The sequence below is a fragment of the Neodiprion lecontei genome, chromosome 3 (genome assembly GCF_021901455.1).
Source record: "Neodiprion lecontei isolate iyNeoLeco1 chromosome 3, iyNeoLeco1.1, whole genome shotgun sequence".
In the NCBI taxonomy this organism is placed as follows: domain Eukaryota; kingdom Metazoa; phylum Arthropoda; class Insecta; order Hymenoptera; family Diprionidae; genus Neodiprion; species Neodiprion lecontei.
In genome coordinates this window covers 25,198,221-25,221,241 of record NC_060262.1, presented here as the reverse complement: position 1 = coordinate 25,221,241, position 23,021 = coordinate 25,198,221, and the positions used below count along the sequence as shown (strand labels likewise).

General features: G+C 39.6%; 2 protein-coding genes across 7 annotated transcripts in view; both read left to right on the top strand.

Annotated features, from left to right (window-relative positions):
• Positions 1 to 4,119: 4,119 nt before the first annotated feature.
• LOC107226960 (RWD domain-containing protein 1) lies at positions 4,120 to 6,594 on the top strand. 2 transcript variants are annotated; one of them, XR_006903620.1, is made up of 5 exons: positions 4,120 to 4,332; positions 5,004 to 5,353; positions 5,493 to 5,679; positions 5,815 to 6,089; positions 6,410 to 6,594. XR_006903620.1 is itself a non-coding variant. In XM_015667949.2 (4 exons), exons 1-4 carry the CDS (start codon positions 4,263 to 4,265, stop codon positions 5,928 to 5,930), a joined length of 723 nt encoding a protein of 240 aa, XP_015523435.2. In that variant the 5' UTR covers positions 4,120 to 4,262; the 3' UTR covers positions 5,931 to 6,594. The 2 variants fall into 2 exon arrangements, 1 of the variants encoding a protein (XP_015523435.2); XM_015667949.2 differs by having other exon boundaries at positions 5,815 to 6,594.
• Positions 6,595 to 6,931: 337 nt separating this feature from the next.
• The window catches only part of LOC107222777 (tubby-related protein 4), a 45,922-nt gene continuing 29,832 nt past the window's right edge, over positions 6,932 to 23,021 (top strand). For all 5 annotated transcript variants that reach the window (XR_006903617.1, XM_046735938.1, XM_046735937.1 and 2 more), the window contains exons 1-2: positions 6,932 to 7,675; positions 22,267 to 22,434. Coding sequence is in view for 4 of the 5 variants with exons in the window: in XM_046735938.1 (XP_046591894.1) it covers positions 7,580 to 7,675; positions 22,267 to 22,434 (264 nt within the window). In the remaining variant the exon portion in view is untranslated. The remainder of the gene's footprint in view (positions 7,676 to 22,266; positions 22,435 to 23,021) is intronic.

The window sequence follows — 23,021 nt, the reverse complement described above, 5'->3', positions numbered from 1 at the left end:
CTTAGATGTGACAACCGAAAATTGGTGCGTGAGATATTCCAACGGTATAGTTGAGAACTTATTGCAGAACATCAGAGAGTTTCCGATTTCGACATCATGCTGGCTGCATTCACCTATAGTTAACCCGTGTGTACTCACCGACTTGTCGGCGATACAAGAAATTAATAATGAGAATAAATATCTTTCAAAATTCGTAGCGAAACAGTGATTTAATTCAAGTATAGGTACCCGAGAGAAAAATGTATACATAGATTAATTATGGATAAAAATAGATCAGATGTAATAATGATGCAGAGACCAAAAAGTATAAATGTAGGTACATGCGGTCCGTGTACGACATTGATATATATGGTTAATTTATGATCAATATGTGATGCAAACTATAAATTTTATAATTCGCTAGGAAACATACTAAATTATCTACTGTAATCGGCTATGATATGACAATAAAAGAATTGTTCGTTTCGATATGGGATTCAATTTCACACGTAATCTACATATTCCGTAACATTAATGTTCAGAATGAGCATTAGAAATAGGGGTGGGATCAGGGGTAGGTTCAAGAGTGCGAGTAGGAATAGGAGTAAGATCTGGAGTTGGAGTAAGATCGTAGTAGAAGTAGGAGTAAGATTGAAGTAGAAGTAGGAGTAGGAGTAGAAGTAGGAGTATAGGAGGAAGGTAGGGGCGGAAAGGGTAGGGTAGGGTATGGTAATCTCCTTCTCCTAGTCCTACTCCGGATTCTACTCCTACTCCTACGCTTGATCCTACTCCTATTCCTGATCCTACTCCCAATTCTACTCCTACTCCTGATTCTACTCCTACTTCTACTCTTGATCGTACTCGTATTCTTACTCCTACTCCTGATTTTACTCCTACTCCTACTCCTGATCCTACTTCTGATCCTACTTCTGATCCTACTTCTATTCCTATTCCTACTCCTACTCCTACTCCTACTCCTACTTTATTCAATACTTTAGACAATGCACAAATCCTCCTCCTCCTCGTCCACCTTGATCACCCACAACCACCGTCAACCACCTGCAACGACCACTGCTGACCACCTCGGGTTATACCTCGAATACTAATAAATATTTCAAGCATTAGTACACTTCAAAAATATCGTGTAAGTATTAATATAATTTTTTTATTGACACAGCTTACCAAGAAGATTATGAGAGAATTAGAAAAAATTCTAGAAATTTTATCAGCGCATCGATAGCTATTGAATCTGGGCTTCCGCCAAAAATGAATTGAAATAATTTATTGTAAACCTGACAAGTTCAAAACATTTTAGATGAAATATAATTACAATTGCCATTAAATATTATGAAACTGTTAAACTCACCAAGCATAAATCCTCGTCCTCCTCGTTCACCTTATTCTCCTAGTCTTCCTCGTCCTCCTCCTCCTCATCCACCTTTTGTCCCTGAAGTCGCGTTCCACCAGGTAGCGGACCTGGAGCGTAGAAACTGAGGAGCGCTTGTCCTGGAACTTCAGGTCCACCAGGAAGCGGACCCGGAGCGCCGAAACTACGAAGCGGTCGTCCTAGAAGTCGCGTTTCACTAGGTAGCGGATCTGGAGCGTAGAAACCGAGGAGCGCTTGTCCTGGAACTTCAGGTCCACCAGGAAGCGGACCCGGAGCGCCGAAACTACGAAGCGGTCGTCCTAGAAGTCGCGTTTCACTAGGTAGCGGATCTGGAGCGTAGAAACCGAGGAGCGCTTGTCCTGGAACTTCAGGTCCACCAGGAAGCGGACCCGGAGCCCGAAAACTACGGAGCGCTCGTCATAGAAATCACGTTCCACCAGGTAGCGGACCTGGAGCGTAGAAACTAAGCAGCGCGTATCCTGGAACTCGAGGTGCACGAGGAAGCGGACCCGGAGCCCAGAATCCAGGAGGTAGAGAACCCGGTACTCGAAATCTGCGGAGCTCGATTTTCTTACGTCCGCTCTACTGCGCGGTTGTTTCCAAACTGAAGAATTCGGCTAGCTGATTACTATAGATCGATGATGTAAAGAGAAAAAAAAATTTTGGCTGACGTCACTTTCTGAACATCCAAACATCCAAACTCTGGTATCGAACATTAATACTTTACATGATGTATGATGTATGATGTATGATATGACAAGACTTATAATGATTTTAGTTTTCACATTACAGACAAGAAATACGCACGTTATCTTTCCGGCCGATTTAAGCGGCTCTGCCCTTCGATTGTCAGCCTTTGACTAAAGATATATTCTTCAGTTAACGGGTCAGCTAATAACGCTGCCGTTCTGCGACAATTGAATGAAAACAATTTTTGCTCGTACCTTTCAAGTGCTAGTTAAAATACACTCGTAGTTTTACTCATTTCTATCTCTCCCTGTCAAAAAAAAAACGCCGACAATCATCTTTTTAGGTCTGTATATCAGTACACTGCGTTAAATACTGTCTTATATACGGAGCATCCATTTCATCTTGACCACAATTAGCGCTTTCGTCATGTATTATAGTTACTCTGAATTTTTTTCCTTACTTACTTCTCGAAAACAATTCTGCTTCTATACCCAACGTAATACTTCACTTGCAACTAGCTCAAACAGCGTTTCGATTCTATGCCTACGAAAATTCAAGATCGAGAGAGCAAATGAACAGTTGTTGGAATAATCACGAATATCAATGTCATGGAATACATCGAGCGCGTGTCGAATAGAATTCTATTTCAAAATGAATAATTGTTCTATTTTCATATTACAGCCATATTATTGTAGATCATCTAGTTAGTCTCCTGGAAAATTATAAAATTTATAGCATGCATCACGTATTAATCGTAAATGGATCAATGATTAATATCGTACATGGACCGCATATACATATGTACTTTTGGTTCTTTACATTATTATGATATCTGATCCATTATTATTCATAATCTTCGTATACACTGTTCTCTCGGGTACTTATACTTTAATTAAATCACTGTTTTGCTACGAATTTTGTCAGAAATTTATTCTCATTATTAATTTCTTGTATCGCCGACAAGTCGGTAAGTACACACGGGTTAAGTATAGGTGAATGCAGCCAGTATCGCGTCGAAATCGGTAACTCTCTGATGTTCTGCAATAAGTTCTCAACTCTACCGTTGGAACATTTCAAGAGCGCAAATGCACGACGATTTTCGTTTGTTACCTCATAATTTTAAAAGTGCTCAGCAAAGCAAAAAAATTAAATAAAATATTCATTTATTTATTTATTTATTTATTTATTCCCAAGAAAATATAAATATACATAATATACAGAAGTAATATACAAAAGTACATTTATAGTCCTATAGAAGTAACTTAAAGTTTCCTGTGCATAGGCTCGGGAAGAGTGAAAAGGCATATAATCTAACAATGCCAGTTCAACAATTTTAAATTTGATTTTAAAATTAAGAAAAATCATACAGTTTGTACATTTAATTGTGATTAAAATTAAATGATTTAATTTAAATTTTACAAATAAAGTGAAAGACGGATATATTCTACTAAAGCGTTGATAGATGCTCAGGGTGGCCGATTAACCATTTTTTCAATTTATATGTAATTGACTTGGTCAATATAGGTAAATTCTTTATTTCGTTTGGTAACAGATTGAAAAATTTAATTGCAGTATGTAAAGGACTGCTGCAGAACTTAGTTTTAGTGACTTTGGGTCCTTGTATTAACTTATATCTACAAAAACATTTTTGAAACAATTGGAACTAAATACGACGTACTTTAAAATTTTTCCGAAATATTTGTAGCTGAATGTTGACGTTGTAAAAATCTGAAAAAATAAATTCAGCGTCCTAGAGATGCTAAATATATTGGAAAAGTGAATAAATTTTAATGAATAATCAAACGATAGTTAGTTGTAAAAATGATGTAAATCAATTATTTACAATGATTGCGTGCTGCAAAATGAATGAGACATATTATATTATATGAAATACAAAAAGGAATCTGTGTTGCAATGAGAAATGTAGTCTTTCCGTAATGTGAAATAAACCGTGGAAAAATATTTACTAGCAGCGCCCGCTGGTGGACACTGTAATTTTTATGCTTCAAATTTCCCTTACGGTTTTCTTACTCCAACAGCTCCACTCTCCAGTGCTCTAATAGCCGTGATAATATCCCATCTATTATCCCCTATCTTCTGTATCGTCCGGTAATTGTCACTATGGGTTTAGGTTAAAATCTGGTTTTCATATAAAAAATATTTACGCTCTGGCTGATTTGTGAGAGGGAGACAACGGGATTAAAAAATGGATTATAGAGACGAGCAGGTTAATGAAATTGAGGCGCTCGATTCCATATACTGTGGGGATATGGAAAGTAAGTTCATACCTCGACGTTAAAAACATAACCTATACTCGTCACTTTTTGCGGCATTATTAACATAACCTATTATTTATTGAATCACAGAATAATCACTGTACGCACGATAATTAGCAGACACAAAATAACAAACAATGGATATGTACTTAGATTTATCAAATTAATATAGCTTCAAGTTTGTCGTATACAAGGGCTCCTGGAACGGCATGTAAACACGAAATTTTTTTCGCATACACTGACAAATAAATTTATGGCACACTATTTATATCTTATCTATAAAATTTAATGATGATGAAGTTAAATTTCCAACTCTGCCGGCTGTAATATTGATTAAACAGTTATTTATCAATGCGCTTTGACGATGTGAGAATTTGTGAAATAATTGAAACTCATTCATTATTTTTTTTTAATCACTTCATATGTATAATGTTGAAGATTTTCAATTAGAGAAATATATTCTGTAATAGTAAACGTTTCATATTAAATAATTTGAATTATTTATTCTCACTCGTACGATTTCACCGGAGCCATGCCGGAGCTGCACAAGTTTTCTGATCGACTCTCGCGTGACTGTTGTAACTCGACTGAAATTACTGTACGGTGTCGTGACATTTGGTATGAATAACATTTGAAATGTGAAGTAAAACATGCTTTTGGTTTGGTTTCAGTTATAGCAAAGCAGCCCTTCTACAAATTTTCAATCCCAATTAAATCTGAAGAACATGAACTAGAGACAAGCAATGGTTTAGCTTGTCGACTAGAATTTACTTACACAGCTAAATATCCTGATGAGCCACTAGTCGTAGATATTGAGGATCAAGAAAACTTTGAGGATGGTGACGAACAGATACTCAAAGAACACTTAGCGGATCAAATGAATGAAAATTTAGGCATGGTTATGGTTTTCACCCTCGTTAGTGCTGCGCAAGAATGGCTCAATGTTCAGTGGGACAAAATAAAAATGCATAGGGAAGAAAGTGCTGCCTTGAAACTGAAAGAGGAAGAAGAGGCAGAAAGAGTAAAAACAATAATTTATTATATATTAGTATCATACATTTTAAATCTAAGTTGTTTCACCATGCTGCACTTCTGTTGTTCCGATTTCTACAATTGCATATCAACAGCGCTGGTCAACTTTAATGTTTTTAAAATTGCAGAAAAGATTTGAGGGAACAAGAGTTACTGTCGAGACGTTTCTAACCTGGAAAGAGAAGTTCGATGATGAAATGGGAATTACAAAACGACGTGAAATTGCGGAGCGTGAAGGGAAAAAGTTGACTGGAAGAGAGCTCTTTATGACAGATAAAACATTAGATCAATCTGATTTGAAGTTCTTGGAAGACGGTATGTATTTTCAGTCCTCATTCACTAATTTTCAAATTATCTGCTATCGCGAACTTGAAGTATTCATAATATGAGCTTCGTCATATTTATATTTGTCGATCCGATCGACCTCCATAGTTTATTTTTCTTTTAAAGGAGATGCAGTCAAGGTGGATGAAAGTCTGTTTCAAAACTTGGAAGATCTTGATTTGGACGATGATCCGGATGATCTGGATTTTGACCCAAATAATTTGTCTGATGACAGTGCCTAACAATGTTGATGGTAGCGAGTGAGCTATTCTGACTGACTGACAGAGGCTCCTGGAGTCATCAGCAACGAGGAATTTAAACTCGTAATGAACGAATGCAAGAAGCATGGACCACCAAATGCATTCATATGCCTAATACCGTTGAAGTGTTTTGTAACAATTGTAAATAGCTGGATATTTTATGTTAACAAAGCTTAGTTTACCGGTACTTGAGATACTTTGTATTGTACTCTTATTTCACCTATTTATCATAATAGTTTGAAGTAAGAACGTAATAACAATGTAGCAATCTCGTAAAATTCATATATGCTTTGTTACCCAGAAAAAAACCGTCCTAGAGTTCAAATCTGTTATTGAACAAGAGCTTCATCGACAGATCGTGTTAGACTGATCAAATTAAAGTTTTCAGAATTTTTTTAACATCAGATACGTGTGTGAATTTCGTTTCATTTAAATAAACGTTCCCGTTTTCTCTCCCACAGTGTATCGGAATCCAACTTGTGGGTGTGCAGGGTAATTGACCCATAACAGTAAGAAAATTTGATGAGTATCAAACCACAAACAACTCCGTGTCATCTATTGAACTTTTATTTTGTAACATTGGATCGGTAGGGAGCAAATATAAGTAATAAAAAAATATTTATATAAATAAATACGATAATGTCCAGCATTTTATTTTTTTTTTTTCCTTGCGACAGATTAACAGTGAAAAAATCGGAATTTCTCCCTGGTAATTTTTTCTTCTCATCCAATGGAAGCTTAATACTTCATACATGGATATATTACATATTCGAAAGAATTTAATGAGGTCGCAACGAAACGGAAGGCCTAGCGTTTAGAAATGCCGCAGGTTTGTTGACAGTTGGCTTTATATCGAGGTAGCGGCACTCGCCGTATCAGAAGTGATAATAGTTCGCATTTTGTTCGCCAGACGGCCGAAAGCCGTTCCGACAATCAATACAGGCGCAACTCCGTAGAATCACCGGAGAGCTTGCTTTACAGCGAGCTTTCAGTTTGACACTCGGCCGCGTGTAAAGCTCACGAACTTTGCGAAATATCAGTGAAAAGTGTCGAGCGAGGCGGAGGCGATACGCGGCGGCAAAATGGCGGCCACAGTGCGAAACAAATGACAGCGCGGATTTTGTGAGCTTGCAAGCTTTAACAAGGACCCGCGAAATTGCCCGATTGTTAAATTTCTACGAGAATATTTAGTAGTTTCGAACAACCGAAAATAATAAAAAATACATTTTTTAATTTCTCAATTCCCGAAGGGCGCGTACCTAAAGTTATATCGTAAGAACAATTTCATTAGATAACTTGAGAATAAAATAATACATTTTATCAGCGGTAAACGAACGGCTTCATTAAGCTTTTAAGAAACGAACTATTGTAAGTGATATCAAACTTAGCGAACTTGGATCCTTTAACAATGAACCCGGCACTCGCGGAGGTGCGTTACAAGCTCTCATTCAGGGAGATGATTCTCTCTGTAGGGTGAAACCGTTACTCCAACACCTGATGATGTATGCGCCTCGTATCATTGAAGCGTAAATACTATACATAGAAATTGCTAAAAATGTTGGGAAATCTTTGAAACATTGGACAATTCTCAATTACAAGTTACATGGGATTACGAAACAAATGAATCAAAAATGCATTTGCATTTTGAGAAAAATAACAACGCTAAGTGTGACTGCAACATCCTGTCGCTCAGTTGGATGGGAAAAGTGCCAGACGAGCTTCCTGAGGTACGCATTTTCGTTGTTGTGTTATACGTCGTAACCGAGAACTCCTAATATCCCTATGCATACAGTTTCCGAGTTTCATAATCAACACCTTTGCCTTTTTAATAGTAATTTCACCCAGCGTTGTTGTTAGAAAAAGCCGGGACAACCGTTTTTGTTTTGCACCTTTTGCAAGTTCCCAACATAATACACAGGATAAAGTTAGGTTCCCGTCACCACCCGCAAAACATTGGATAATCTGAGTGTCTCTTTACCGAGTGTCAACCTCCACTACGATCAATTCCAGAGAAGAACACTAATATACTTATACATGTACCTACCAACCGTGAATAGCCACGCAAACTTGTATATGCAAATGCAAACTTTGGTTCTAAAAGAGACGACAGCCGGATGTATTGCTGTAATAAAATATTTACCATCCCCCGACAGTGCGCGCCGAGAAAAAGTCAGGATCCACGTCCTCATGAATTTCCACCCTCTCGCGTCTTTCAAGGTTCCAACACTGCAGATTTCAAAATAGTCCGGCGAGGAGGGGTTGAAATTTTTAGCACTATTACGGCATGCGTAAAAGGTTAACCGTATGTTTTCCGAATGCTTAACCGTATGTACATTCAAATATTCAAGTATACAATTCTCTGGTTTATTAATGCTCGAACTTATATTGGTTTGACATTATAGGATTATTGCAGATGATGCGTAACGTGAAATCGTTCGACATTACTCGAGTGGTACGCAGGGGAATAGCTTCTGTCGCATTACAGTAGTTGGACATTTTCCAAACATGAATGGATCAAAGTATTCAGCACATTTTACGATCTCGTTTCATCTCTTTAATATAAATTTCGCCATGTGTGCAGTTTTAACAATAGAACAATTGCGTTGGAATAGAGTAGTCATAATTTTATTATAGATGTACGGTTAAAAAAATTATAATGCCTAGAAAAACATTACAACAGTCGTTTGGCCTTCTTATGCCCTAGTATATCTGACTCTCTGATTTTATTTTCATCTTGCGCATACATTTTGGCCAGAGAGTATTTCGACATCAGAGATTTTCAAAGGGATCTTCACGGCTTTGATTGGAAGAATTCGGATGAGTAATGCAGGATGCCACGTTTTGTGGAATTGTAAATAAGGTTGAAATATTATGTGAAAGTGGAAAAAGTAATGAAAATAAAAAAAATTCCGTAGTCTAATTATTGACTATGACAAGACTTGACTCGAGCAAAGATGAGAATAAGAAATTTTTTAAAAGGCTTAACAAAACTGTAAGTGTAGTTCTTGGGGGGCGGATATCAGTTTAATTATATTTTCTGCACTCTAATTGAAAATAGCATGCAATGTAGAATGAAAAGCATGCTTTCTTCATCATCGCAGAAAGCATTTGTGCTACTTGCAGAAAGTTAATGTGCCTTGATCTTTCCCAACACACGTATACTGGCAGATCTTCCCGTATCTTAGACGGATGATGAAAAAACTTCAACATTCTCGGTGCAGAGCATCGCGTGCTTCTTCAAACACTTTACTTTTTACAGTATCGCGTGCCGTTGAGATAATTTGATGGCAAAAAGTCACGTGCGCGAACGTAAAGTTACCTTACCGTACTCACTGCAAAAATCGTATAAAATACTGTGTCACAGAGAGCTCTTTGACACGGAACTTAGATACGAACCACATGATTGAGGTTCCATAGAGTGTAAAGAACATCTTACCACGCTATAAGCCAGTTGTCAACCCCGATGGTCGGCTACATTGCGAGGGGAGACTCGCTACTTTCACTCCAACTTTCAGCGGTTCATATCCGGGGAAAACTCGCGAGCAACTTTGACGTATGCAGAGGCTTCGCCTGGAGACGAGGCGAGTAGCTTTTGCTCGTAGCTTAGCTTTTAAAGTAGTACAGCTTTCATGAAAAATTGGTGTGACTGCAGCAGCATTGCTGACAAGGGCAAACTTCGGTTTTGTATTTTTGTCACAATCGTCGGTGTTTCTATTATTTAGCCACCATAAATTCAATTTGCTATTTGAAATTTACTCTTCAAGCTTATTGCAACTCACATATAACGGTGGAGTCTCATCTAACCTGAGAATACCGTCGGGAATACCCACTCACAATCAGAGTTGTTATTGAAGACGAATACCGGTTCGAGTGGACGTTCCCTTTCACCCAATATCACGATTTCTCTAGGGTTTGATTTTTCTCCGCGTTTTGTCAACCCGAATTGAAATGCTTCGCGAAGAACCCGTAATCTTCAACGGTTAAAAATTAAATATTACACCACATTTCCCAGAAAAATACTGTGTCCTTTCATTCCGACAATTACAGACAAGCTCGTATGGTAATTATTCTGGAAGTTATTTGACAAGAAATCGAACGCACAAAAGTCGCATGAGCGTAAAGGAAATCGGTGAATGTAATTTGTTGCTTACCGAAGATAGGAGAAGAGGTGAGTAATTTGAAGGATTACATTTTATACGGTCGGCGCGAGTGCTTGCTAGTATAAAAGGGAGATGATTAAACGTCAACCCTGTATTTGCAGCCGGCTTCTGTGAAGGCAAGTTTAGCTCAAAAGACTTGATTAATTGTTAGCGTTTCTCATGCCCCGCCCTAATCCAACCTGTGTTTCTCCATTCGCCTCTGTCGGATCTCTGTCACCAGGGAATTCGTACGGAATTAGCAAACTATATTTCTGATGAATTCTTTGGTTGATGATGCTTACCGAGTATTTCAACGGATCTGAAAATGGAATTATCATTTTTTTCCACCACCATCGAAAAAGATACATACCACTTTTGCGCTAGAAAAATGAGTCGAAGCTAGTTCCAAAGTCAATCTTCCACCGTTGGCAATCTTTTGACGGCAAAATTTTCGCTTCGGTAATTAGAATCAGTCACAGTTCACTAGCGGTCAAAGACTAGCTGAGCACGATTTACGATTGATCTGAAAGGAAGTTCAGATGCGTGTAGCAAAAGTTAGGGAAAACGTGACACTTGTCTTGGAATATCCAAGTGATAATTAGAGAGCACTCATTTCTGTACGGGATTACGTTTTTCAGTATCAAGAGTGAACGTCGGGTGAACATAGACGATGTCTCGCAGTTCTGCGGATCATTGAAATTGAGTTAATTCACCGAAGAAGGGTAAGAACAACGGCAAAGATACTTAGTGCGTCAAGGGCTTGAAGATCGCAATTTAATAAGGGATTGGATTTAGAATCCAGCGAGGAAGAAGAAGAGGGACAGGTGCACTGCACCGGCTCGAGATGAGAATCGTGCCTCGCGTCTCGAGTGGGTCTTTTCATTTCTATACCATGCACAAGCTAACTTCTATAGTGACGATTCCTCGTTGTTTAAGTGAAAAAATGTCACTAGAGAACACACGTAAACTGTTAAAGAACGCAAAGAGACTAGGAAACTTTTTAAACTCCAGTCAATGGCTGGATTTAGAAGTAGTACTCCGGAAAATGAATGTCAAGTGTAGCTACAGGGTAATGGTTTTGCAACAAGCATACAACTTCAGGGCGTTAACATCAACATTTTATTTTCAACGAGCATTGATCAACCCAACTTACCGTCAAACATTGTTACGTAATCGATTGGTACTTTCTATTCCCTTTTTCATTTGTTACAATTTGACGCATAAACGATGCTCTCATTAACTCCTCCATCAGCGTTTCCAATAAGTATACGGGCAGAATGTATTCCAGGAGTCGATATACGCAGTTTTATTGTGCACTTGTAAGAATCGACGGGTACCCAAATAATGTAAACGAGCCGGACAAAAGACAAAACCAACTTTTATGAAGCGAGTCCCATTACATCTTTCCGCTTGCGAACGAGCACGCACATTGAATCCGAGAATTCAAGCTCTATTGTTCCGCGCCACTGCGTAGACACATAAACCGTCAAATATACAGCTCTGCAAGCGAAGCGTATGACGGTGGACAAGAATGGCATCAGAGGAAGGATTGATTTTATATTTGGCGTGTGAATTGGCGAATTGTGACGAGTGGTTGCGGTCAACTCCAATAATCGGAGCATTCAGCTGTGCTTCGCCCCAATGCAACATCAAAAACGTAAGAAAGTGGAGTCCTGCAGTCGTATTGAATTAGATATTTCAAGAACGAAAGCACCTTTAGATCTTCGCAAAGTAGCTCCTCGGAGAACAAGGATTTAACGAAGTACCGAGGATCGGGATTTTCGACGAATCTTGTAGGTTGTTTGATCTACGTTTGGAGTCAAGGATACTAGGAATTATAATAGATATAAGCATCTTACACGTGTTTCCAGTCACCAGAGGCATATGAATATCCTCTTGAGCCTTCCATACGCCCGACATAAATGTTGGATTTGGTGGCATAGTTAGAGGGGCGCCAGAGGTAAATGTTCGCCCATTAGCAAGCCTCGCCTTGACCCTTCACCCCCCCCTTCAACCTCCGCCGACCACTACTGGTAACAGAGAACCGTGGAAAACTAGCGAACCCTTTGGTGACGGTGGTTTCCATTTGTAGACTGCGGTGGAAAATCCTTGAGCTTCCGGGTGACAGCGGGTGGAGGGCGGAACAGGTCGACAGTTCTTGACACGTGACAAACAAACGTGAGCAAAGCTTCGTCCCTACGTATTCTGTAACCGCTGAAAATGCCACAATGTACGTATAGAAACGTGTGAAATCCGTGTGGAAAATAAGAAGCCGAAAACAAATTTTGGATGCTGTGGATCCGAACCTGACACGTTCTTGTCAAATGTATTTTTCGATCTCTATAACCATGAGTCGCTCACTGTTTCCATATTATGTTGGTTGGATATCTACTGCGATCCATATAGATTGCCATAATAGTCAGGTTTCTCTGAACATTGGGAGAATGAAACGCGGTATATTTACACTGTGTCTGGAAAAGGTAATTTGAGATTATTTTTGGTTATTTGTTTAATTCCATATTTCGAGGGAAACATACCGTAGGCTAAACCTGTTTGATTAAAGTCTCAATAGACGGCTTTTGTCGAACAGCCAATAATTTTATGTTACTTGAATACGTGAGGAATTGCCCGTGGTACACACATTGAATATACCTACGTGCACACGAATTACCTGTCCATTATTTCCTTGCCGGGAATCTGCACGACACCTTCTGAATGATATAAAGTTTATCTGAATGTTCATCCATTCATCAAGTATTTTACTTTGAAATGTTTTTGGTTGGTGCCGAGTTCCAGACTGCAAGGGAGCGTTAAATATTCGCTTTGCAAGTTGAAAGTATTACTATGCCATTGCTCGAAAATTCGAAGGGTTTTTTATTCACCTTTTATAATTTTGTTTTTAGTGCGTGACATACGTACTAATTTTAATATTTGTTGCTGTAAGTATACACAATATAACCATGATAAAGCCATGCGAAAGAGAGTAATCATCGCAATGCGTTTGTAATTGACGGCATCTTTCTATCCACCCCAAATTCTGCCACTGTAGCGCACTTATGACCTGAGGCCGTTGTACTGTTTCAACCCTCTATTTGTCCTGTATGGCTGTATTTTATGAAGCAGTAGCTACATCATTGCATTCTACGAGGCTGCAGGGTTTCAATGGGTTTGAAAGGGATACAGACGTCGGGAAATTCGAGCGAAAGAGTTTGAATAACTTCATCCGTGACTGGCCTCCGGCAAAGTTAGCTCAAGATAATTAGAACTTGTCATGAATATGTACCATGAATTTAGTTTCTCTTCAAATAATTCACTATCGTGAGAAAAGTGTTCGGTGTTGAATTCGCGTGAGCAGATTTATACTTGGAAATTGTAAAAAAAGCCCTTTGAAGTCCATCATGTATTGGATTCATCTGTATTTCGTCGCTGTTGATGTATGTTTCAGGGAATTGTCGACTGAAATAGTTTTGTGGATGATGAAGCGCAGTTCAAGTTTCATTAATCTATCTAACAAATTCATAGAATTTAAACTGTGTGCCCGGAAGCACAAATTCACAAGTTAGTGAAGTAATCACTATAGCTGTAGGCGGCTAGATTGACAGCAATTTGGTGGCACTGTATCTTGCAATAAATTTACCTACTTGAGACGGTGTCAAGCTTTATTTACAAAAAATTCTGTATCGTGACCATCCGAAAACATGCCATATCTAAAGTTACTCTACAGACTTGAGATCATTCTTGCAATCTGTACCGGAGTTATTATTACTGAGTTTCTATCCGTACATGAGAACAATTAATAACAGCTGAATCAGATGTTCGAACCTTTACAGAGTAATTAGAACTCGTTGATCAGGCGATACCAGCTCAGCAACCGCCATTTACGGAAACAGCTGCGTGTGATGAAGTCAGATTTGTGGTATCCTTCATCTCTGTTATTCTACCGTGGGATTAGTTCCACAGGAAAGTAAGATAAAGATACGGCGAGTCGAAGGTACGGATACAGAGCGGTTCGTATTAATTTTGCTCAAGTGTACATCTCGATAGGATTTGAACTCAAACGTGCGATGACTTCGTCAGATGCTCATCATGAAATATAGTTCCGCTCACATTTATAGTCTTTGAGCAACACAGTTTATCACTGAATATAAGGCATTCAGCCGAACAAAAGGTGCCTGGTAAATAGTATAAAGTCACGTGACATCGATTCGGATCCAGATAATTATTCTATCGCTTTCTACCAGGACTGCTATCTAGGCGCAGTATGCTAATTCGTTGATATCTTTCCAAGTACTTATACCTGCAGCACTTAGTAGAAGGATACAAATCGTGGCGGCGATGCTTGATAGTTTCAGACTACGGTGAGGGGAATATACACAGTGAACTATTTCGCTCGAATATACCGCCCTTTGAGCCCGCTCGCTTTGAAACGTGGTATTGGAATATCCAGTCCAACTATTTCACTCTCTTTGGCTCACCAGACAGCACTCAGAAAGACGGAAGCTCATTGTTACTTGACACTCACAGCTTGACTGGCAATCGATATCTCTATCGCGGAAAGAAATGGTTCACTTGAGCTTTTTTTTCTTTCATGCGCCTCGTTAAAAGAGAGCCGTAAAAAGGAAATGAATAAAACAATAAGTCGACGGAGGTAAAGTGCTTGCAGCCATGACTAGCATCGACTCAAGTCGTCGGTATAGCCTGATGTTTGTTGGAGTAAACAGGTGTCACATTTTACCTGGAGAAGAGAAGTAATTTTTAACGTACTATATTCATATAAAAATAAGAAACAGGTTTGGAAAACTATTTAACAGATGAGGTGACAGTGCCATTGTAGTCTGGGAATTCGGTAAATTGGGAACTAAGTAATTTAGGGATGCAATATACGGTATCAGTTCGAAAAACCAATCTGTACGGAGAGTTTTATTGAAACAAACTCCGTTCTTCCCAGTTCAAAGCCATTGCACAGCTTTCACAGCTTTTGTTCTCAAGTTCTGAAATGTTTGTAAATTTCATTGCAGATAGAAAATTGCGCTGCTTATGATTACCTGCCAGAGAGGTCATTTTATTGACTTGAACCAGTCTTTCGCTGGTGATTTTCTTCACTTTGACAAAATCAGACCGTAGCTTGAGTATTTGTTCACACATCGACTCGTCGAACAAGTTGTAATAGCGGCGGAGGTCGGAACAAATCGATTGAAGTTATGCTACCAGCTATTCGAACTATCTAAACTTGAGATATTGGATACAAATATACATGTACACGGTATTATGGGAAGTGATTGCTCGCATGACTGTTGACAGGTACGAAATATTGAGCTACGGTAGCTGGTACAAAAGGCACGAAACATTCTCCACGCTATAAGCGATATAATAAACACAGTTGTACGTATCGTAGACATGAACGTGTACTTTGTATGTTTGCTCCAGTTTGAAGACATACTTGCGTACTGAAAATGCCTCGAAAATATAATATATTACGATATACGCATCAAGATGCAGATCGGGAAAAGTCAGCCAACAATGAGGTGCTACCCTATGATCTAAACGAAGTACTTCAAACTAATGCTAGCCTTTAAGGAAGTGACAGATTGAATCCTAGATATATACTAGAAATTTCAAGTTACTGGAGGAGGTAATTTCATCTGCAGCACTGATCGACTTGTGTGTATGTGAAAGCACACTTTGTTCGGCAGTCTATTCAAGTGACTGACCGCATCGTAACATTACTACTTGCCACAGCTTGATACGGTAGTGAAGGTAGATTTACCGCGAATCGTATAAGCCACAATGGTCGTCATACGCGAGTATCGGGCGGCCGAATTTTGAGTATTAATAACAAGCCGTATTTGTAGCCACAGTGTTAGTCTACAACCATTGTATTCTGCTCCTTCCATATCACGTCAAATCCGCCACTTGTGTATGTTCACTGAAATGCATGGCGTTTTCAGTGTGCATAGATAGGTATCACGGAGCATTGTGGTGCATCCAAGCATGGCCCGAGAACCCGTATAAAATTTATCTCACCGTAACCAGGAGCACTGCAGCTCCCTTTGGAGATCACGCACTGCGGACGATTAAAGCCAAGAATCAGATTCCCTGAACGTCACGCAAGTCGATAAATTCAATACTCGTTGATATCCCGAGTCTCGATTATACCCACGCCAACTCAGGTTTCCCCTTCCAAAGTCAATCCAAGTGCATGCTTCACGATCATGCTTTATCACGTAAAATGGTATTCGAACGCTGCGTCACTTTTTTCACATGCCGAAATCGTCAAGAGATTGTATGAAATTGAGTGTACTGTACAGTTTGTAATCATAAAAATATTTTCTGATTGTATAAGTTTGCGCACGAGTTGCGATTCTTCTCGACCGTCAATAACTAACGGTGGTCTCGTTATGAAGATTTTTCTTTTGGTCACGCGTTAGAGTATAATAACTTGCCTCAAGGCGCGGCTGTTTTGTTTTGTTACAGAACAGTGGTAAATTATTTCAGAAATATATGAGAACTCGTTAGCAACTGCTATACAAGGGCTGGAGAAATAAAATTTATTCTTACAAAGAACGAAAAGCTTCAATTAACTCCGTTGCATAAGAAAATTTATCCAACATACTGGAAACGAAATTGAAAAGTGGCTGACGTACTTAGAGAATAACATTTTCATTATTTACCGACACGACTTCTTTACAGTCAGAATTTCATTGAGAATCGCAATAATCTGTAATTAAAGTTGAAGTATATATAGCTCGACCCATTTTATACGACGCAATCACAAACCAAGTAAGCAACAATTTCTGCCTATGGTAGACACTTGAAAAGAAGTTTCGCACAACAATTTTCTACCGTGAGTGATCCTACAATCCGAAAATCAATTGGAAGTGTGAATGGAGTGTAGAATGGCGTGAGAAGTTTTTCACGCGACCTGATCTCTGTCTATACATCGTATAAGAGGCTCATATTGAAGTTGGGAGTTTGAAACGAGTCTGGGATCGTTGGGAAAGGAACTTGCCTAACTATAAAGGTGTTCACCTTCACCACAGCTGGAATGTGCGGCTTTTCCGCGAAATTCTTTATCGGAACAATACTTTGGTCACGATTCAAGTGCGTGTGGACTCGTAAATAAAATACACATACATAGTTGTCAGTCGGTATACCTGTATCACTTTTCTTTTAGTTGTAACGGACGACCGCGGTGATATTTTCAAATTGTCAATGCAACCTTCCGATAGTAATACAAATAAATAAACAATGGCAGTACTCATTGTGAATTCTGTGACGAAAAATTGTCGCGATTTAAAATTTAAATATCGCGATAAGACCACGAGCACAAGTATTTATTTCGTCGGATCAACAGAAATCCGATTGGAATCACACACCTGATTGTGAGGTTAATGCTGGAAATAAACCCTTGTCGAATATCGCAGCATACGATCAACGGTCTGTGTGTTTGACGAGTAATAAAATGCGAGGGTGGTTTATAGCCAATTGAGGTGAATGTCTACCTGTATACGAATTTCTGTATATATCGAGGAGTATCCGAGAGCTTTGTGCACACAAACATAAAAGCATAATACCTACGTCTACAACAAGTACGCCTACACCGAGGTGACCAGCAATATAACCGATCAGACTCTGGGTCGCAAATCATGTGCTCTGTGTACTACGATGAACAAATACCGCAGAGTCTTTTCTGAACTAAATCGAACCCAACCCGGCCGTCGCTTGAAGTCAACGAATTGACTGATTGTGAGCGAAAATTCGGTCAGCGCATTTTTGAGAGTATACAATGGTTTCACTCAGATAAAAAGTAACCATACATACCTTCCAAAATTGTGCCGTAAATTAAACATTTTATAGACACAGTCTAAACTTGTCCCTGGACGTCGGCGTTGAAGTTTCTTGAATGTACCCGAAGTGCGAGGTTCAAGCGGAAGTGAGATAAACACAATGTTCAAACAATTTTGCTCATTACTTTACGCTTGTTTCTCAACCCAGTAACTCACTACTGTAGTCCACGTAGGAAGAGAATTTCAGTCAGCACAAGCAGAAGTGAATAACAAACTGCAGACTCCGTTGTCCAGTAACTTGTACAGCTAGTTTGTTTAACAAAGGTTCATTGCATAGATATAATGATTACACATGCATTTAAATAATCGAAGTTTACGAACACCACCCGAGGCGTGTGAATTTTTCCGACTGATTTCACATTTTACGTCAAACAAATTCCCTGCTCTTTGAAACGCTTCTGGTGATCACGTCCACTATGATCTTTTTTATCCCTCGATTCACCTGCAGATATTCCAGTAGAGAAGTGTCTCCCTTTCACAGGTCACTGCCGGAGGTTCACGCTACTAGGTAGGTTTTTCTCTAAAGGTTGAGTAGAAGCAGTAATTACAAGCACGCGTATGCACGAGACGTCAACACACGAGGTACGGTACGGTGTTAGCCGGACGAGAGTATCGCGCTGCTATTCGAGGGGAGATCCAAGCTGAGCCACGTGACCACTTTGCTCACGCAAGAGGTAGTCTCATTTGCTGATCCTGTTAGAAGTGGAGAAGAGGCTTTTTGCGGGGTGCGAAATTTTTACACCGTTGCTTTTGATTAACGATAAGTATTCAATCGCTTCAACTCAACGGTTCGTAGTGTGACACACTTTTCGCATTATCCCTTACTCGAGTTACCGCGATGCCTTCTTATCAGTTTACGAATTTACACTGAATTAAAAATCCCCCGTGATTTTTACAGGTTTTCTGTTCGTTATTTCCTCATTCCAGACGCGTATCGTGTCATTCGCCACTTTCATATGAAGTTATTGTTATAAATACTAGAGAAGACTGTATGAAAATATTCGAATGTTCCATCGGTTCGTTTCCGTTAACTTATAACTTGCGATCGTGCTTGAAATTTGCTCATTAACTTTGCAGGGCACTTTACCTATGCACCGGAATAAACTCGGGAACAGAGGGTGCAATTTTCTGATATTTCTTGCGTGTAGTGCTTTCGAGGATGGCGGCACCCTCACCGTCGGATTCAACCTTTATGAGGGTTCAACGACTCGCTAGAGTTCCACGTACACACCATGCCTGCATGTGCATTGCATCCGAGGCACACAACTCTACTTGTATTTGTGCTCAGGTTGCCCTACAATTCTGGTGCATTGTCACCGCGCATAGCGGAATACGAAAATGGGCGTACTTCCGACGGTGGATTTTCAATTCTTGAAATTGCACTTTGGCATATGGAACATCCTACAGAGAAAAGACTTGCTTACGATATCATCAAGGTGTTTGGTCAGATTAACCGAATACTGTAACATCTGTGAAAAATTAGATGCATAACTTCGAAGATCACAAATTTGAGTAATTGTATTTACGCCGGTTAATCTGCAAATCCTGATATTTCGCACGTCTAGTAATATTTTTACCCGATTCTCGAGGAGACACATATTTTTTCTATTCTATTTTCTTTATTTCGGTCGTAAAAGACCTCCGCGAATCCTCAAGTTCAGGTTCACGTTCATCTCTCCGTTCGTTCCGTCTGCATCCTTGCGATATTCGCGCCAGATCCTCAACCCTCGGAATACGGGTACTTGAGTCTACTTCAATTTCCGTTGAATCTGTCGCCAGTGTTGATAGGGAGCCAGCGAGAATGCCGAGTTGAGCCCAACCCGAGTAATGTGTGTGAAATGATTATTAAGTGAGTACCTATAATGAAATTAACCCGTCTGCAGAAATTGGAGAGCCCATCCAGAATTGAAACGGGCAATGAGAGAGCATAAACGCCTTCACCGCACCGGCTGCTGTACTCTTCAGCACATTCAAAACGACCGCGTTCACCATCGTATAATTATTTTATCAGAGGTATATCAGGCGTGGTTGTACCTAATGCAAACCAAGTGAGGCGAAAGCTACAGGGTCCCTTTGCGATATGTTATACTTTGTGTCGTGCACCTGACGGTTTCTGCCTAATTAGCGTGAAATTGGCTACGTTCTCGACCTGCCAGACATCGATTCCCAGACTCTTTCCGTCCTTCTGGGTATCGGAATGATAATTCGCAATTCACAGTTTCGATGATGATACGCGCTAATGGTTTTCACGTCTCGATTAAGAGAAGAATAGTTACAATACAAGAATAATAATTGAATGATGAAAAAAAATATTAAAAACTTGAATGTTTGAGACTATTCTATTCCATTCAACTAAAACTTGATATTATTGCCGGGGGATAATATTGGTACAGACGACGAAGTGGATGACTCGTTTTACACAGACAACACATATGAAAATATTAATGAAATTCATAAATTATACCTATGTTCCTGATTTCGATTGAATTTGATAATTAGATTTAATTCTGAAGAAATTGTAGACATTCATGGGATCAATGATGCTATTGCACGTTGGACATCTCCTGATCCTGAACTGCTCTTCGCAGTTTCCACCTTCTTATTCGCTTTCGAAGTATGTGTTGTGAAAAGTGTGGATCTTTATATTCTTCAGGGATCAAAAGTTGCAAAAGGAGTACCTTGAACTGGTAATAAATTACCCTCAAGAAACAGTATTAGCTGATTACCTTGTAACGTGTAGCGTTAATTTACTTTTTCTTTTCTATTACGACTATATTCAATATCAGGCTCCGAAGAAATGGGGTTGAAATTTAATTCTATCCAGAAGTGGAACATCGTATCGTGGATTCGAACGTCCAGTCAAGTAAGAGAAGGTGAAAAGAAGCCACAAATTATCAATTGTGAAAATAGTTTGAAACGCGATTTTCGCCTAAGGCTTGAAAAATCAATCATTCACGTTCAACTGCACGAAAAATTCACTTTTACGGTGAAATTATGTATTAGTCTTCGAAGCACTACAAGAACCGAGGATTTCCAGGTTTAATCGAGATACCTTTGAGTGTCCGAACGTACAGTTAATAATAAGGGATGCGACGGAAGCGGTATGTTCGGCAAATATTATTCGCATGAATTTGGAATCCATTCCGACTGCTACCCGCGGTGAAGATATGAAAAGACCTTACATATTCCGATTTTATCGTAACACACACACGGCTATATTTCCTTCAACCGATGAGAAAAGAAGACGAGAAGAGAAACGTAATGAAATTGTTGAGATACCACGTTGGCTCTCATTCTAAATCCTCTGATCGTAAAATTTGAAAAGAGCGAGACAAATAATGTCGGTAGAAATAAAAATGTCACGTTGAAGGTGAGAGTCGACTAGCAGAGTCTTGTTGTTTTTTTTTTTTTTTCATTCTCGTATTCAAGACATTTAGGAATTTGTCTCCGTAATTTTAGGATAAAAATGTTTCCTTCAATCTGAATGCTGACAAAACTAAAAACTTAGTCAACGAATGTAGTTTTCATCGTTGGGATTGTTCGTTTGAAATTAACACTCGAACGGAAGTGTTGACGGAACTTTTTTTATGCGAGAAAGTATCGGTTGTTATAAAGATGAAAAGCAATATTTTTTGCAGTGTAATATAATCCGCACGGTTCGGAGGAAGAATTTTTGCTCAGTGTCTTTAGTGCCTCGTATAGTCTCTATTTTTCGCTCCCTCATTTCCTCCCGTTCTCAACGCCCGCGTTACGTCGTTCTATTTGCCTCGTTAGCGACATACAACGTGATTGGAATAATAATGTGACGAAATAATTGGATTAAAATGAAGCGGAGTTGAGCGGCGATGAGAAAGTTGTGAAAAAAAAAAATACAAGCTGCTCGGGTACTGCAGAGTGATTTAATTACAAGGGTGATAACTAAGGGTTCGTTATTCAAGGACAATAGTACCCTACTAATGTACCTCACCGTATAACAAACGAAACATAACGCCGATGTGTAACTACAATACGCACCTCAATTAACACTGTCAGTAAAGTCATACGATACGCGATGCACTTTAGCTAGTAACTCCCGACTGACATTGAGTAAACAAATCGATTGTCCGTTAATATTGCACTCTGTAAACGAGAGGAGACAAAATACGGTGCGCGGTTTGTTTATAATTTATTGTCATTTGATTTCTTGCATCTTTGTGGTTTTTGCCATAAAGAATAAAGAAAAAAGTGGAGTTGACAAGGAAAACAAGATTGGCAAAGTTAATTATCACATTTGTAACGGCACCGCGGCGTACAACTGCAGTAGTTTATTTTCTTTGCTTTTAATTATTGCAGGACGAAGGATGGAAGCTGAACAGAACAAATTACTACCAAGAAGGTTGGCTGGCTACGGGAAACGCGAGGGGACTGGTGGGGGTGACTTTTACCACTTCGCATTGCAGAACCAGAGCCGCCGAGCTACCTCTTCGAACGAACTATAACCTCAGGGGTCACAGAAGCGAGGTATGTAGAGAATTGCCAAAATTTAAACGCGGACAAGACTCGTTAAAATATTTCGCCGAAATTCACAAGGGAGTGAAATTTGAACCGGTGAATTCCGTCGCGCGGTTTCCAATTTTTCCGTTTCACCCGATTCGCAAATACACGACGAAGGTCGCCAAGCCGCGGATTCCAGTTACAGGACGAGATTAGCAGTGACTATATTTTACACATCGAGCCGCGGTAACAAGCGGACGAATCTCTCTGGAGATTGATTCGCGGCCCAGTCTCCGTTATCGTTTGCCACCCCTGCGCTCCGTCCGGCACGGCCGATTGCCGGATGGTCGAGGGGCGTACGAAACGGAAGGGAGAGACGTGTAGGGCCGGGCCAAATTGCGAGACCCTCGATTAATTACCGAAGCTTCGGAACACTGCCAATTTAACCCCGCGTCAACTTGCCCCTGGCGAACCATTCCGAAACTTTCATATATCCATCGCCTGCTGAGATTCCACCTTTCCAATATCGGCCATTATTAGCTACCCGTTATACGTGTGCATTGGATAATTCTAATCATCCCTTACGTAAGAACGCTTTCCATTCTGTACTTAAA